General features: G+C 40.4%; 1 protein-coding gene across 2 annotated transcripts in view; it reads left to right on the top strand.

Annotated features, from left to right (window-relative positions):
* VPS53 (VPS53 subunit of GARP complex) overlaps positions 1-18,054 on the top strand; it is a 110,584-nt gene that overhangs the window by 55,000 nt on the left and 37,530 nt on the right. For both annotated transcript variants that reach the window (XM_023731173.1, XM_023731174.1), the window contains exons 9-10: positions 9,129-9,230; positions 16,328-16,422. In XM_023731173.1, the coding sequence (XP_023586941.1) occupies positions 9,129-9,230; positions 16,328-16,422 (197 nt within the window). The remainder of the gene's footprint in view (positions 1-9,128; positions 9,231-16,327; positions 16,423-18,054) is intronic.

Here is an 18,054-nt window from a genome sequence, read left to right as displayed (position 1 = left end):
GTTTCTATGTATTTGCTTCCTCTGGACATTTCATATAAAGGAAATCATACAATATGTGGCATTTTGTGACTAGCTTTCTTCCACTTAGCATAATGTTTTCAAGGTTCATTCATGTTATAGCACGGGTCAGTACTTCATTTATTTTTATGGCCACGTAACATTGCATTGTATGGTTATACTACATTTTGTTTATCTGTTCATCAATTGATGGACATTTGGGTTGTTCCACTTTTTTACTGTTACGAATAATGCTTCTATGAACATTTATTTGTATACAAGTCTTTGTGTGAACATATATGCTCATTTGTCTTGAATATATGCTTAGGGAGGGTAGTTGTGGTTCAGTGGCAGAATTCTCACCTTCCATGCAGGAGACCCAGTTTCAATACCCAAACAATGCACCTCATGTGCAAAGCACTACCTGTTTGCCAGTGGAGGCTTGTGTGTTGCTATGATGCTGAACAGGTTTCAGCGGAGCTTCCAGACTAAGCTGGACTAGGAAGACTACTTCTTAGTAGTCAACTCGTCTGGAGCAGAAGAGAAAGAAGGAAACCAAAGACCTAAAGAAGAAACTAGCCTACAGGACTTGTAGTTTACATGAACCGTCTAATTCATTCATAGGCGCCATCTAGTTCTTCCGGTCTCAGGGTAGATGAGACCTTGGTTCATGCAGACTGTTAGTCCTGTAAACTAGTTTCTTCTTTGTGTCTTTGATTTCCTTCTTTCCCTTTTGCTCCAGATGAGTAGAGACCAATAGTTGTGTCTTTGATGGCTGCTCACAAGCTTTTAAGACTCCGGACACTACTCGCTAAACTAGGATGTGGATCATAAACTTCATGAACTATATTATGCCAGTTGACCGAGTTGTCTCATGAGACTCTGGTCCTAAGCCTTCAAACCCAGAAAACCAATCCTGCAAGATGTTTGGTTATATCTAAGAAGTATCTGTAACTATGCCTCCTATGTACTTTATTATATATATGAATATATATGGATACACACACATACATGCATATATATATATATACACACACATATGCATACACTCGTATGTACACACGTATACATACCTATACACATATGTGTCTACACATATGCATATATACCTGCACATATATTTTTTGGTTTTTGTTGCTGTTGCTGCAAAATTATATATGCTGCAGCAGTTACCAAAATGTCCTTTTTTCTTGTGTACATCTTAGTTATATCATTTACTTTGGTCAGGCTGTGCACACTTCACCCTCATTCGGTGTTATCTTCGGTATAAGTCTTTAACATCTCTGGGTAAATTTATTCCTAGATATTTCATTCACTTAGATGCTATTGTAAATGGAGTTACTTTCTTAATCTCCTTTTCAGATTTCTCATTGCTGGTATATAGAAACCCAAATGATTTTTGTGTGTTTACCTTGTATCCTGCAGTTTTGCTAAATTCTTCTATTAGTTCTAGAAGTTTTTTAGTAGATTCTTTGGGATTTTCTATACATAGGATTATGTTATCTGCAAATAGAGATAGTTTTACCTCTTCCTTTCCAGTTTAGATACCTTTTACTTCATTTTCTTGCCTTATTGCTCTGGCTAGGAATTCCAGTACAGTATTGAATAGAGTGGTGAGAGTGGGCATCCTTGTCTTCTTGCTGTTTTCAAGGGGAAAGTTCTCAATCTTTCTCCACTGAGTATGTTGGCTGTTGGTTTTCCTTAAGTGCCCTTAATCATGTTGAGGAACTTCCCTTTTATTTCTATCTCTTTGTCCACTTTTAATTGAGTTATTTGTCTTCTCATTGTTAAGTTGTAAGACTTGTTTATGTATTCTGTATACCAGACCCTTATCAGATATATGATTTGCAAACAATTTCTTTCATTCTGTGACTTATCTTTTCACTTTCTTGATAGTGTCCTCTGATGCACAAAAGATTTTCATTTTGAGAAGTCAAAATTGGATGCATGTGTTTTTGGTGTCATATCCGAGAAACTGTTGCCTAATCTAAGGTCACGTGGATTTACTTATTTTCTTCTAAGAGTTTTATAGTTTTGCTCTTACATTTACATAGTTGATCGATTTTTAGTTAATTTTTGTACATGATATATAAAGGCAATTTGTATTCTACTTTTCTTCATATGTCATATCTTGAGTACTTTCCCCATCACTGCAAAATATTTCATTTATGGATGGTCCTTAATTCCCCTAACCATTCTTTCCTTGTTGGAACCTTAGGTACTTGACTTTTTTTTTCTTCTTTTTTTCCCACTTTTATATATAAGGCTGCAGTGAACATCTTTGTGAACAAATCTTTGTTCACATTTGAGATTATTTTCTTAGGATAGATGTGGAATTATAGGGTTAAAAGGTATGAGCATTTTGACATGGAAGATTGCCTCTGTTTTAAACTGCTTTCTGGATCCTCATTGGCTCTTATGAGTGCAGCAGCTTCATCTCTTCCAGCACTGAGTCTTGATGTTAGTGATGGTTTATTAAAATTCAGAAGAGCCTCTTTGTTTTAGTGCATTTCATGGTGCTAATGTGCTGCTGCCTAATATAAAGGGGTGATTCTGCCAAGTAAAAAAGGCAAAGTGAGCTAAATGAAAGAGAGAAGTCTTTTTGGCAGGGCAGATATCTAAAAATTCAAGACATTTAAATATTAGAGTGGAAGGCTGTTAAGCCCATCAACTGATGAATGGATACAAAATGTGGTATATCCTTACAATGGAATATTACTTGGCCATAAAAAGGAATGAAGTATTGATACATGCTGTAACATGGATGAATCTTGAAAACATAATGCTAAGGCCACATCACATATTGTATGATCCTGTTTATATGAAATGTCCAGAATAGGCAAATCTATAGAGACAGAAGGCAGATTAGTGTTTGTCAGGGGTTGGGAGTGGGGAAAATGGGGAGTGACTGCTAACAATTATGAGATTTCTTTTTGGGATGAAGAAAATGTTCTGGAATTAGTGATGATGATCACACAAGTTTGTGAATATGTTAAAAACCACCTTATTGAACGCTTTAAAATGGTGAATTATGTATTATATGAATTATATCTCAGTTTAAAAAATTAAAGATTCTAGAAAATGCTGTATGAGTTTAGTTATAGATCTTCACTCTTCAAATAAATATCCTGTCTATAAAATAAAAGAGTAACACATGCTTGTTGAACACCCAAACAGAATAAAATATTTTTTTTAAAAAGTTCTCTCCTTTCTCAACTACTCCAAATCCCTCTCCCCAGATGTGTCCACTTTTTAATAGTTTGGAGTACACTTTTTAGACCCTCTTAGAAGCATGCACTGGCACGGTGGTCAAGTGCTCAGCTGCTAACCCACCAGCCCCTCCACGGGAGAAAGATGTGGCAGTCTGCTTCCATAAAGCTTTACACTCGGAAACCCTATGGGACAGTTCTACTCTGTCCTATAGGGTTGCTATGAGTTGGAATCGACTTGGCGGCAGTGGGTTTTTAGAAGCATGCATGCACGGTCACACACAGGTTTTTTGTTTTGTTTACCGATAATAGAAAATGTTTTCATGTTTCTGCAGAGGATTCTATTTAGAGCTTCTTATCTGACCAGCATATATTCACAAATGCTTTCCAAGCTCCCTCTTTGTACAGGGCATCACTTGGCCTTGGGGAAAGATGCAAAATTGAATCAGACAGGTGCTTATGGTCTAGTAGGAGAAAGAGACCTATCCATAATTGTCACAATATGAGATACAGACATGGTAGTACCAGGAGAGTGATCCCAGGAAAATTAAACACCCAGGTGTGCAGAGCCCGGTGCTTCGACGTTGTTTATCAGCTAAAGCCACCAGGCCATCTCTTTAAGGACGAATCAGGAATCGGGCTGCAGTAGGATATTTATAGACTGAAATGCAGACATTGTGGAACTTCTATCTCATAACTGAAAGCTTTCTCCTCCAGGGAAAGGAAAAAGATTAGTCTTAAATTTCAGAGTTCCTTCTTTGATAATTTGAAATATCCTGCTAGGGCCTCAGAAAGGGACTTGTGCAGGCAGACCCAGATGTGGGCATGCTGCTGACTAAAGGCTGGCTGTCCCCTGACCCTTATGGTTATGGAGGCATTGGGAATCTCCTGTGATTCAATCAGTAGGAATAACTTGCTATATGAAGGGCTTTACGTTTCTGTATGGATTTGACATCAGCTGTCATCATGGCAAAAAGAATGAGTTCTTTTGAAATTGGAAAGCTGTTCATTTCTTTGGCAGATTTTTTGTTTCATTTAGCAGCCTTGGAGCTCATGGAATATGTCATTTGAGTTATTTAAAATCTAAACTCAAACTTGTAACTCTCAGTGATCTACAACAGCTGCAGAGCAGGAAGGAGAGGTGTGCTCCAGTTGACTCAGACAGCAGGGCTCTTGCACAGAAGGTAGAGTTGTGCCAGGGTTCACTCTCTGGGGACCATGGTCTCGGGGAACATCTAGCTCAATTGGCATGACACTACTTATAAAGATAATGCTCTACATTCTACCTTGGTGAGTAGTGTCTGGGGTCTTAAAAGCCTGTGAGCAGCCATCTAAGATACTCCACTGGTCTCATCCCTTTGGGAGCAAGGGAGAATGAAGAGAACAGGATACAGGGAAAAGATTAGTCCAAAGGACTAATTGTCCACAGCTACCAAGACCTCCACCGGACTGAGTCCAGTACAGCTAGATGGTGCCCGGCTACCACCGCTGACTGCTCTGACCACGATCACAACAGAGGGTTCTGGACAGAGCTGGGAGAAGGATGTAGAGCATAATTGTAACTCACAAAAAAAAAAAAGACCAGATTTACTGGCCTAAAGGAGACTGGAGAAATCCCGAGAGTATGGCCCCCAGACACCCTTTTAGCTCAGTGGTGAAGTTACCTTCGAGGTTCACTGTTCAGCCTGGGAGTGGACAGCCCAGTAAAACCATGAGAGTAACGAGGTACAGGAGTCCAGTGATAAGGCCCAGAAGGCAGAAGGGGAGTAGGAAGTTGATGATAGGGAACCCAAGGCTGAGTAAGGATATTGTTGATGTGTTGTGAGATTGTTAACCATTGTCATAGGGCAACATTTGTAGTAACTGTTAAATGGGAGACTATTTTGTCCTGTAAACCTTCATCTTAAGTGAGAATAACAGCACAATTAGAAGAGCGTAGTCAATGTCACTTAAATGTGTATGTAAAAAAAAATTTTTGAAATGAAAAAAAAAAATTGTGTTCTTTCATTACAGCAAACAAATTGGAGCAGTAATGTCACCCTCTAAATGGTGGGAATCTATATCTGCACTATAGAGTTTTTGTCATATAATGTTTACTAGACAGACTAGCAGTGTGTGCAGTACTTGGAGGGCTTTGTTGTAGACTTGGGGAGAAAGGAGGAGATCACTGTGTCTTTGCGCTTGTAATTTGGTTGGCGCATTGCTTTCATTTCCTGGAAAGATCCCAAAGGGACTACATAGTAGACTAGATCTCATTTGTGGTAGTTAAAGCAATTCTTCTCACAAGACTTCTTAGCCCTGTGCTCCCACTTCTTTCCCTACTGTGAGTTGTTTCATGAAGAGAGGCCCCACAGAAATTCTGCCTATTTAGTTGCCCACCCCTTTAAATACTAACATAAGCTTCCACTTACTGAGCTTTTTCCTATGTGTTGAGCTGCTTTATAGACATATCTCATTTAATCCTCATGACTGCTCTTTGGCGGGCATTGATATCCCTTTACATTGCAGATGAGAGAACTGAGGCTTGGAGAACGTAAGCAGCATTCCCACGTGGTGGTAGAGCCTGGACTCAAACCTGGGTTTGTCAGGACCAGAGCCTGGGCTCTCCCACTCTACTAGGGTGCTCCATCTCAGGTAATGACAGCATCAGCCACACAGTTGCTCAAGCCAAAAACTGAGTTGACTCCTTTCTTTCCTTCACCCTTCCCTTCCGCTCTCTCAGCCCTCTCTTCTAAATGTGTGCCAGGTCTAGGATCTCCACATCGCCACCTTAATCCAGGCCACCACCAGCCCTTGCCTGGAACACTGCTGCAGCCTCTTCAAATGGTCTTCTTGCTTTCGTTAGAGTCCATTCTCCCCACAGCAGTGGAACACTATTTTAAAAATCTAAATTTGATCGAATCACTTCCCTGTTTAAAACCCCCAGTGACTGCCCAGTTGTAGTTAGAATAAAACCTAACCTTTAACATAGCCCAGTGATTGAGCTCCTGCTGCCTCTCTCACCTCATGTCCCCTGTCTGTGTTGCAGCCAAACTGTCCTCCTTTCTGTCCCTCAGGCTCACCAAGCTCATTCCAGCCTTTGCACTGGGTCCCCTGCTCAGAGTGCTGTTCCCCTGATCTTTGCCTGACTGGCTTCTTCTCCTCATGTGGGGCTCTGCTCAGATATTGCCTCCTCAAAGAAGCCTTCTCCGATCACCCTATAAAGAAGCACTTCCTCATCCTCACCCCCAGCCTGTCCCAGTTCCTAAATTTATTCTCTTCGCAGTGCTTTCCTTTCTTACCGTCTTACTCATTGTTGTAGCCCTAGTGCCAGAACAGTGCTTAGAACAGCGTGGATGCTCAGGACATAATTGTTGAATGAAAGCAAACTTATGCTGTTCCTTTGCCTGGAGAGTTCTGGGTCCCCCCACCCACTTCTCCTGCCCCCATTCACGTATTTAACTCCAGAGTATCCTTCAGTTCTGGCTCAAAGATTACTTCCTTCGGGAAGCTTACTATAATCCCCTGTTATAATGCTTTCTACTTTTCCTTCATAGCCCTTATCACCTATTTGTGTGGTTATTTGATTAGTCTGCCTCCCCGCACCAGACTGTCATCTCCATGAGGACAGAGGGTGGTTTGCTCACTGCTTTACTCCCAGTGCCCAGCACGTCCATTTGTTGAGTAGATGGATGGACAGAGCAATGAATCACTATGCTTCTCACAACTTGGGCCACACTTGGAATGTATGTGCCCCAAATGAATAAGCAAGGAGTTGCCATAGTATTCATGATTCCCCTTCAGTAATTTGATCAGCTTGTTAATGAAGATAGACTATGGAAATACGGAAAGTCTTGGGAATCTCCTGGACCAGCACAGGTAACCCCACTTCTGCTGCCTTGATTGTTGCTTCAGTGCTGCCTTTTATGTTTCACTTCTTACTACTTATATCCACTCTTTTGACATTTGCCACCAGTAAGCATACAGCCCAGGAACACCCTTAGTCTACTTTACCAACCTCTGCTTTTTATCATGATTTCAAAAAAATACATTTCCTGAGCATATTCAGTAGCCTTCCCCCACTGATCTTCTACTTTTTCCAGTCTCTCCAACAGCTAAATCATGAAATCTGATTGAATAAACAAGAACTGAGACAACATGAACCATATTCTTGCCTTCAGGCCTTCACGAGTTTTCCATCTTCCTGAAACCTTATTGTCCACACCAACGCCAGTCTGGCTAAAACTCTCACTTATCCTTCAGGCCCCAAATTAGAAGTCCCTTCTTCTGGGAAGCCTTCCCTGCCACATTTTCCCATCCTATTCTCTATGTTCCCTAAAATATTACAGTTGCCCATTTATTTGTCTTCTCCCCACTAGACTCCCTGATGGCAGGGACCGGGTCTGTCTTGTTCCCTATCCTGTCTCTGGTGCCTGGCATATAATAGGTGCTCAGTAACTGTGAATGAATTAAAATGCCAGATATGCTTGAATCCAAGAAGAAACTACAAAATTACTATTATGTGTTCTGGATTATAGGCAGAAGTCTATAATAAGTCCCATTACAACAACCACAGCAAAATCTCCTTGAGAAAAGTCACTTCCTAGCTTCTGAATATGATCACTATTTCAGAATACATCACTGAGTAGGACCACAGGGTAGTGGGAAAGCTGAGGCATGGAGACCTGGGCTTTAGCTCCAACTTTGCTGCGATGGCCAAATAATCTAGCTTTTCTGAGCCACAGCAGCCTCACCTGCTGAATGAGGAAATAGTCACAGGACTCTTTAAAGGATCAAATGTGACAAAGCATGTGAAACATTAAAGCGGCACAGGATACATATAAGGGGCGTCAGTCATGATAATTCCAGTGCAACAATAGAATTGAGGCAGCTCTTCAGAAATTTTTACAGATTTGACCTAGAGATATTGTTTATGCCTGGGAGCTGGGAGTTTTACCAGAAAGGAAACCAAGTGGATATGCAGGATAAAAGGGATTGGTTGGTGCTGGGGATGAGGGGAAGGAGCAAGGAATGGCACTCTGGAGAAAAGATGCCAGGTGGAGGGGAGTTTCTGAATGTATTTGTGACCGTTTTAGCATATACCAGTGGAGCAACTTAAGATAATCCCTATATCAGGAGGGACAGCAGATGGCCTGTAGTGTGAATGCCTCTGCCAAGTGCCAGGACATCAACTGAAGATGTTACCAAACAAACAAACAAAAACTAAACTAAACACACAAAAAGACAAAAAAATACACATTTAGGCTTTAAGACTATTCTGCTTACATTCATTTAAACCACTTAATTCTTGGCCAGAATACTTGGATGCTATTATACAGGTATAACCTCAGTGTATGAAGAAAGCCTTGTGATCACTGCATTACCTTAAGGTGATCATTAGTAGGACAATGATTTTGCAGTGAGAAATAATACGGTCTCATAACCAAGCAAGCATTTCAAATTGAGACATTTTAAACTCTGGCTTCTTTGCCTGATGGAAAAAAAAAAAAATCCCTATAAACTTAAAACTATGTTTAGAAAGCAATATTTCTTTGAAAGCAATGTTTCTAAACTCTAGTTATCTTTTTTAACGATTGCTGATATTTTGGGGAGAGGAGATTAGTGAGAAAGGGAACCCACCAAGCCTAAGCGTCAACAAAACAAATTTAAAAAATCGTGAATTAGTTAATAGCATCGAATTCCTGATTACTGGCCCAATGGTGGATTTGGGGATCAGGCTGTTAAGCTCTGTGATTCTGAATCTCCTGGTCCTTTGTAGATGTGGACAGCAAGTCCATTATGTCAAGTCAGCTAACTGAAGTTAAAAGCTTTGTTGAAAATCTTTCAGTGATAGAAACAGAATTTGAATTGTTGCGCTAAATGTTTTTCATCTATTGCTAAGTCTACCAGGGTTGATGATAACATCTCACATCTTCTTAATAGAAAAAACTTGAGTCTCCACCCCCATCCACCAACCCCTTCCTGGAAGATGAACCAGCACCAGAGATGGAGGAATTGACGATGGAGAAAGGAGATTTAGACCAAGTAAGTCTGGTTTTGCATTACCGTGTGTAACCTACCAAATGTTTGTTTGAGAAAATGGGGCAGCTTTCTCCAAATATGATCCTTTGGATATTGACCACGTTCAGAGATTACAACTTTGGTGGTCTTTCTAGAATGACTTTTCTGAAAGTGCATTTAGAAAAGTGAGTGGAAGAGCAATTCTCTTGCCCCACCCCTCTGCTCCTGAAAAGCCTAACCCCACCAGATTTAGCAGCATGCACAAGCTTAATTAGCCCACCTGGTGGTGCCTGCAGAGTTCTGCTCTGCCTCATTCATCATCTCCTGACCTTGCCAGTTTAGCTTTCGGTTGCACTCTCATCTGGGCTGGTGATGATGGGAAAGGCGGAAAGCTCCTCAGTGAAGTTAGCAGCACTGCACGTTCAGAGAGGCCTCTGCTCAGTTGTAAGCTGATCACTTTGGGTCTGGAAGCCATTGGGCAGGCCTGGAAATACTAAGGTGACCAATGGCATATTTGGGGAGCTCCTTTTCAGAGCACACTAGCACTTTAATTTCCTTCTAATTTTTCTGTCCAACTCTAAATTTCCTCTCCCTTTATCCTACAGAATGGTGTTTTTGTTTCACTGCCATTTTATGACGAGAGAGGTTAGAGCAGTAAATGAGAACTTTTCCTTCTGGATTAGTGATCCTTCTTTTTAATTTTCCATACTTGGATGCTAGAAGATTATTTTATGGTATTGTTTGCTCCAGATACAACTGAAAAGGAGACTGTCTAGGAAGACCAGCTTTGGGAAACCCATAGTCACACACTTTGCAGCTAACCCTGTGCTTCTAGCACGGTGGGGTAGTTGTGCAATCCTGGCATAGCTATGAGGGCAGATTTTCCAGGAGCAGTTCTTAAGTGATACAGTAAAATGTATCTGGTTCACTGATTAAATAATTGTAATAATATGGGTAGCTCACATTTTTTTAGGGTGCCAGCACATACTATTAAGTGGTTAATAAATAAATAATATTAAGTGGTTAATAAATAATAATTAAGTGGTTAGAAACCCCACAGGTGGGAAAAGGAAGTGGTACCTGTATGTACCAGCAGGGATGAAAGGGTTAAAAATTTTTTACATGCCTTAATTCATTTTTACAATGTCTCCCTCTGATTTTATAGGTAAGAAACTGCAGCTCGTAGAGGTTAAGTGATTTGCCCAGGGTTACACGGTTTATAAAGGGAGGAGGTAGGACTGGAAGCCAGGTGTCGAAGTCATAAACTAGAATTCCTTTCCCATTGCTCTTTTTTATTACACCTTGATATCTCACTAAAGAGTGGAGGGTATAGAAATGAATCCCATGAATAAAACTAAGTGAACAAAACTGAGGGGCTATCTTGAGGTTGTATCCTGGAGATCTGTAGGATTTCACATAATTTGTTTAAAGCTATCAAATTATTGGCTAGCACAGAGAAGACAAGATTTCTTGTAACTACAGAAATGCGCGCCTCATATTTTGGGAGGGGAGATTGGGATGAAGGCGGAGTCTGGACGTCAATCTCATTCCTTTGGTCTGTCCCCCACCCACACCAGGTCACCTGTGTCCTGTGAGCATACTTGGTGTGGTAGTGTCGTTTGTAGGTCCCTCATGCCTCCCTTTTGCTAGTGGCTGCCATTGTCACATCTAGAGTTGTGCAGTTGATCACTCAGGTGCTTTTAGTGCTGTCACAAAAAGTGATCCTTTCAGTAGTCATCCTGGATGTTATTAAACCAGATTATGATGGAGAGTTGCCCTTTACCTATGAAATCAGTTTGGCCAGATAAAATAGGATTTTTCTTTCTCACAGAACTTTTTGCTCCTTATAGAAGCTTGAGGATACTGTTGTAAGAACCGAGACCTTCTCGTTCTAAGTACACAGAACACTGATATCTCACAAATGCATGGGTAAAACAGTCATGTAGTAGGGAAAACTCTGGACTCTGGTCTGCCATTAACTGACCGTGTGACCTTAGAGAGGTTGTTTACTCTGTCTAGAGTTCCCTCGTTTCTTTATCTGTAAAGATGGCCTAATGGTTTTCAAACTGTATTCCTGGGTGCCCCATCAAATGTCACTGTGGGGAGTTAGGAGGAGACCATCGGCCAGGGTCCCTCCAAACAGAGCTGTTCCATTTTGAGTACTTTGTATAGTGGACTTTTAGGTAAAATTTCTTTTGAACCAGGGGTTTCAGGTCTGTTTTTAAAAAAGACTAAAATCCCCGGGACTAGATGATCCATCCACAAGTTCCATGGGCTGTTACTCATAAGTAATAAAACTTGTACACCAGTGACTAATACCTCCTCGTATGCCATCATTGGCCTCCCACGGCCTTACCAGCAGTTGTCTTGCTTGCGGCTGATTAGGTGGCAGCTCCAGGATCTCCTTCTTCCCAGCAGCTTAATGGCTTGTGGAGTTGGGAGCAGGAACCCTGAGGGGTTCTGGGAGGGACTCCTTAGGATGCTAGTGGTGAACCCAGCTAGATGTGGTCAGGGCATTTGCCCCTGGGTCACCCAACCCATTGCATTGCTCACAATGCACAAGGTACAAGTTGCTCGCTACTGCAGTTTAGGGCTGGCTAGTGAGAAGGGAGAGTGAGCTTGAAAAGAAGTATTTAGTTGGTGAGAGGGCTCGGACAGTTTCCTAGACATTCCCAGTGATGAAAAATGGCATCTGAAAGGGGAATGAGGGTGCTCAAAGTATCAAAGAAAGACAGCGAAGAAATAAGGAATTTCTGGTTTAAAAATGTACCCTTCTGGTGATCCGAGTAGTTAGATTTAATCTGTTTACATTGGATAGTAATAAAAGGAAATGGGACCAGCTGCAGACCTCCTTACTGTGACAACAGTAACCTTTTATTATTCCATCAAACTCCAGGAGGAAATAGCTTAAACATCTGCAGCTTTTGGACAGAATTCACACACTCAGAAATCCAGGCCAAATGCTACTGCTAAATGACTTAGTATATTCTTTAAGCTGAGAATCAACACTTTGGGGAGCTGGACTGTGCAAACGGAGACACCAGTTTGAGCTAAAATTCCAGCATCTATTATCTGAACATGAGCACATTCATAAAGCAGCTTTAGGCAGCAGGCAACCCGGCGCGGGGCGGGGTAGGGGGGAGTAAGAGAAAGAAAACTTCAGGAAATCCCTCTTGCTTGCAACTTCCCTAAAAGTGCTGCAAGGGGCCTTAGGAGCTGTGGTGACAAGATCCAGTGGTCTCTCCTCACTGCAGAAGAGAAGACATAGCAGGCAGAGGCAGGGCGGAATGCAGTCACTGTCCGAATGCCAGATTCAGTGTGTTCCATGGGGCCTCATCATGCCCAGGACCTGTGGAAGACTGATCAAGATGAGTGTGTTGGAATATCACATACCCGTTTTTGTTTTAATCACTTAGAATTTTTATTTTACACTTATTTAATGAGTCCTTCAGACTTAGACATAGATTTTTATCATATATCACTCTTGTACATACATAAAAAGGAAAACATAAGTAAAATAAATAGGTTAAGATATCCATAAAACTTCCCCTTCAGAGTCCAACTCTTCTATACTACTTTCCTTTAACTTTATTTTGAAACAATTGTAGACTCACGAGAAGTAACAAAAATAGTACAGAGAGGTCCTGTGTACCCATCTCCCAGCTTCCTCCAGTGGTGACATCTAGCATAACTATAGTGCATTATCAAAACCACAGAATTGACTCAAACTGCTTTTTCACTCGGGCATGGGTATCTGTGTTTCCCCACACAGTATCATCCTCCTTGCACAGATGTTGGGCAGGCAGCATTTCTTAAAGAGTGCTCCACTGCTATCTCTGGGATTTTCTGCCAGGCCTTGGACACCCACTCCCCAAGTTTTTTGTTATTTTCTACTTTTTTTTTTAAGTACTTGCAAACTTAGAGAAAACGTGTAACAATATTGCAAGGAACTCCCAAGTACCTCTCACCTGGATTCACCATTTGTTAACATTTTGCTACATTTACATTTATTTTATCATTCCCTCCCCACTTCTCTTTCTCTGTCCTTGTCTCTTTCTGTCTCTCAGAATGATTTGTACGTTGCAGGCATCATGTCTTTATTTCTGACTATTTCGGGATGTATTTCCTAAGAAGGACATTCACTTGTATTACCACGGTGCAGTCATTGAAATCAGGAACGTTAACATTGATACAATACTACTATCTAATCTACAGACCGTATTTAAACTCCATCATATTGCCATTTTAAAGTGATAAATTAAAACATATTGTCAAGAGTTGGAAAAGAGCACATAAATTAGTAAGTAAATAAAGCCTAATACAAAATATTCATGTTGATTTAAGACATCACATTCTATATTATGTAAACTCCCATTTATAATTATAAGAAGTTATCCTACAGAAGTGTGAATATTTTTCTTCAAATGAAGAGAAAAAAAATTTTTTTAAGAGAATGCATATAATACTTATGATTATTTTTAATGATGTTTGTAATTTTAATTAATAAAACAATGTCTGGGTATAGTGGCCATATTTTTGAAATCTAAAATCAAGATATCTAGACTTAGACATAGTTAGAGAAATTAAATCACATTTGGCTATTCATTTAACCAATCACTTTACTGCAAACTGTAGAATAACAAGAAACAGAGGCAAACTTAGAAAATCTAGGACAAATAGGTTGCCAGACTATTGAGGCCCCACACTCATAACCATAATATACTCCATTTTGGATCTGCCACATTAAGCTAATGGAAGGCCCAAAAAACTCCCAGTGCATTTGTGACTTAAGTTGAACTTTGGATGCAGCCAGTTCAAACTCGGTGAGCTGGTGTTGGGAGTCCCTGAGGCTCTCTGTAGTCTCAGCCTGAAGCCTGATTCCTACAGTGGCTTCCAGGTGACAAGAGAAAACAGATAGCCCAGATTTTAGTTACAGGTATTCTTAGGAAGGACCAGAGTTTCTGGAAACTTTGCCAAAACTTAGGGAACTCTTAGAAGGTATAAAAGGGAAGAGAGCTGAGTACAAAATTGGATGGTGTATGTCTAAGGCTGACTTTAATTTTTGGTGATCATCACCAGTTCGTGCATGTTTTTAACCATGGCAGTAATTTATTAAAAAATAACTAGAAAAAAGGTAATTATTATTTCTGCCTGTCATTGGAGGGCTTAGCTTTTGCCGAATATATTATAAAATATGAGCAGTTCATTTCAAAAAGTGAATGTGAGTGCCAGTTTATACCCAAATTATACTCTGTCATCAACCCCGGTGAGGTGGCTTTGGCCCAGGGTCCTTTAGCTGACATTTGATGATAGATAGAATTGAGATTTTTAGGAATAGGAAGTAATATGCAGGAAGATTCTTGTTTATTTTTTAGATGTTTAAAAAGGAATTAGTGAATTTAACTAGCAGAACACTTCCTTTCTAGAGGACCTGTAAATCAGTGATTTCCATGTATCAGTCTGGGGACCAGTGCTGGTCCAGTTTTTCATTAATCTAAGGCAAAATGCAAAAAATGACAATACAGTACATCTACCTATCAATATGTATATATTTGGTATAAGGTTACCAACTGTCCTTTCTTAATAAGGACTGGCATTATGCTGCTATTTTATCCTTACAGATTTTTTTGGATATAAAAATACTCTTTTTTTAGGAACTTGTGATGAGAACAGAAAGTAGCGAAATAAAAAGTTAGCAACGCTATGTTGGTCCCCCACCCTTCTTTTTCTTACGTCTATTTGTCAATGAAATCCAAAAGTCTAGGAAGCACTACAGGAAAGCAATGATGTAATAGAAAGAGTTCTAGTTTAGGGAATGGAGAACTTAACCGTGTACCTTTTAACTTAACCATGGCTGTTAGAACCGTCTAATCTTCCATTTCTTTAGGTATAAAATAGTAGTAATAAGGATACCTACATTAAGGGCTATTGTGACGAGTAGACAAGATGTTATTTGGTATCAAAGTGCTTTGCCCATAGGAACAATCAGTAAATGGAGGCTTTCAAAATTAGGTTATGTGAAAGCACTTTAGAAATTCTAAAGTGATGTACAAATACAAGGTGCTATTGTTAGCCAGGATTTAAATTTTATTTTATTTTTTTTATTGTACTTCAGGTGAAGGCTTACAGAACAAATAGTTTCTCATGAAACAGTAGTACACATATTGTTTTATGACATTGGTTAACAACCCCACAACATGTCAACCCTCTCCCTTCTCGACCTTTTTTTTTTTTTGGTGAAAATATACATAACCAAAGATATACCATTTAAAAAATTTCTACATGCACAGTTCATTGACATCGACTATGCTCTTCCAGTTGTGCTGCTATTCTCACTTCAGATGAAGGCTTGCAGAACAAAATAGTTTCTCATTTAACAGTTAGTACACATGTTGCCCTATGACAATGGTTAACAACCTTACAAACACATCAACACTATCCTTACTCAACCTTGGGTTCCCTATCACCAGCTTTCCCGTCCCCTTCTGCCTTCTGGCCCTTGTCCCTGGACTGCTGTGCCTCATTAGTCCCATTTGGTTTCATGGGGCTGTCCACTCCCCGGCTGAACGGTGAACCTTGGAAATGACTTCACCACTGAGCTAAAAGGGTGTCTGGGGGCCATACTCTCGGGGTTTCTCCAGTCTCCTTTAGGCCAGTAAATCTGGTCTTTTGTTTTGTGAGTTAGAATTTTGTTCTACATCCTTCTCCAGCTCTGTCCAGAACCCTCTGTTGTGATCCTGGTCAGAGCAGTCAGTGGTGGTAGCCAGGCACCATCTAGCTGTGCTGGACTCAGTGTGGTGGAGGCCTTGGTAGCTGGGGATTAAAATTTTTAAAACATCAGTCAGATGATGAATAGCTTCCAAATTGAAAACCCGTGTTTTATCAAAGTAGCAGCAAACCTTTCACCATACCCAGCAAGTCAACGATGCTAACAAAACTGGCTGATTGTTCACAGCCTGGGGTGAATCATCATACAGGGCATGTTCCCAGCTTGACATTGAGTGTTCTCTTATCTGTACATTTCTAGTGAACTTTGAAGGGATGTTTTCTTTGAAACTGCTTGAAAATTTGCAAAGATTGCTTAAGTATACGGTTTCTTTCTTTCTGGTTTTTCTTTACAGCCAAAGAAGCCTAAAGCCCCAGACAACCCATTTCATGGCATTGTTTCCAAGTGTTTTGAGCCTCATCTCTATGTGTATATCGAGTCCCAGGACAAGTGAGTGATGAACGTTTTCCTGTTTTCTGCCTGCATTTCTCCCCCTCTGGTCATGGTTGGGCCTCATGAGGGCATAGTTCCTTCCAGAGGCTGAGGGAGGGACTTGGCATACCTGCGACCCTCCCTGGAAACCTGCTAAGGATATTTTTATATGTTTTGACTGTTATCATTTAGTGTGTCTATAAATCACAGAAGCCTGAGGTTGTCTCTAATGAGGTCCCAAATGGATCCCAAAACCGCTTCCCATGTGGGTGCTTGTATAGCTGCATATTGTCAGTCCATATGGCTTTACAATGTCAGGCATCGGAGAATATAGGAAGAAAGCTTAATCTCTAATGCATGTATTTGCAAATATAATTTTTTTAACTTTTCATTTTGAAATCATTTAGCTTTACAAAAACAGTACCAAAAATTCTCATATAGCTTTCTCTAGAGAATGTTAACTTCTCATATAACCACAGTTATCAAAATCAGGAAGGTACTGTTATCCCATTATTGTCCTTTTTCTAGTCCAGGATCCAATCATGCCTTTAGTTGTCATGTCCCTTTTAATCTTGAATAATTCCTCATCTTTTCTTTGTCTTTCATGACCTTGACACTTTTAAAGACTAGCTATTTTTACAATGCCCTCAATTACGGTTTGTGAGGTTTCTGCCTGATTAAATTCAGTTTATGCATTTTGAGGGGCAAGAGTCCCATACAAGTTTGGTTGTGTCCTTCTCAGTACATCATATAAGGAGGCACATCATGTTGATTTGTCCCATTATTGGTGATATTAGCTTTGATCACTCTAGTGAAGGTGGAGTTGGCCAGATTTCTCCTCTGTCAAGTCACTTTTTTTCTCTTTGTAATTAATAAGTATCTTATGGGTGGATACTTTGAGACTGTGTAAATATTGTTTCTCATCGCACTTTTACCCACTCACTTTAGCATCCCTTAATGACTCCTGCCTAAAACCGTTACTACTGTGGTGTCTGCCAAATTTTGTCTGTTTTCATCACTACTTCTACATTGATTAATTGGAATTCTGCTGTAAGGAGGAGCTTTCCCTTCTCCCCCCATTTATTTATTTATTTGCTTCTTTCTTTATGTCAGTGTAGACTTATGGATTCTTATTTTATTTTATGGATTATAATCCATTTAATATATGTGCTTTTCACAAACTCAAAGGCTCCAGAAAACTTATACAGGGCAGCCCACTGCAGCAGTTCCTTCACAGCCAGGAGAGTGTGTTCATGTTCTAAGACCCATTGCTGTTGGGAGGTCGTATTAGCATAGCAGGAAGACCTCTCCTCATCCCCGCATCCTTGACCAGAGCCAGAGTACCTGGTAAAGGCCCTTGCATGCTGGAAGGCAGACTTGGAAAGGTTGGGTTTCTGAGGCAGGCAGAGTTGACTGGTGTGGGCTCCGAGACATCTCTTAGCCTAAAGAACAGACTTAGGGGGACAGAAAGTGGCTCCCAAAGGGAAAATAGCAGCTGTGGGAAGGGTCTTTTTTTATTTTTTCCCATGCAAAAATTTATACATACACTGTTATGTGACTCTAATTGCTCTCCCCATGACAGCACACTCCTCCTTTCCATCCCTGATTCCCCATGTCCATTCAACCAGTTCCTAACCCTCTCTGCCTTCC

This window comes from Trichechus manatus, unplaced genomic scaffold, assembly GCF_000243295.1.
Source record: "Trichechus manatus latirostris isolate Lorelei unplaced genomic scaffold, TriManLat1.0 scaffold00040, whole genome shotgun sequence".
In the NCBI taxonomy this organism is placed as follows: Eukaryota; Metazoa; Chordata; class Mammalia; order Sirenia; family Trichechidae; genus Trichechus; species Trichechus manatus.
Note: the sequence above shows the minus strand (reverse complement) of the source record. Positions and strands in the feature narration are given on the sequence as shown.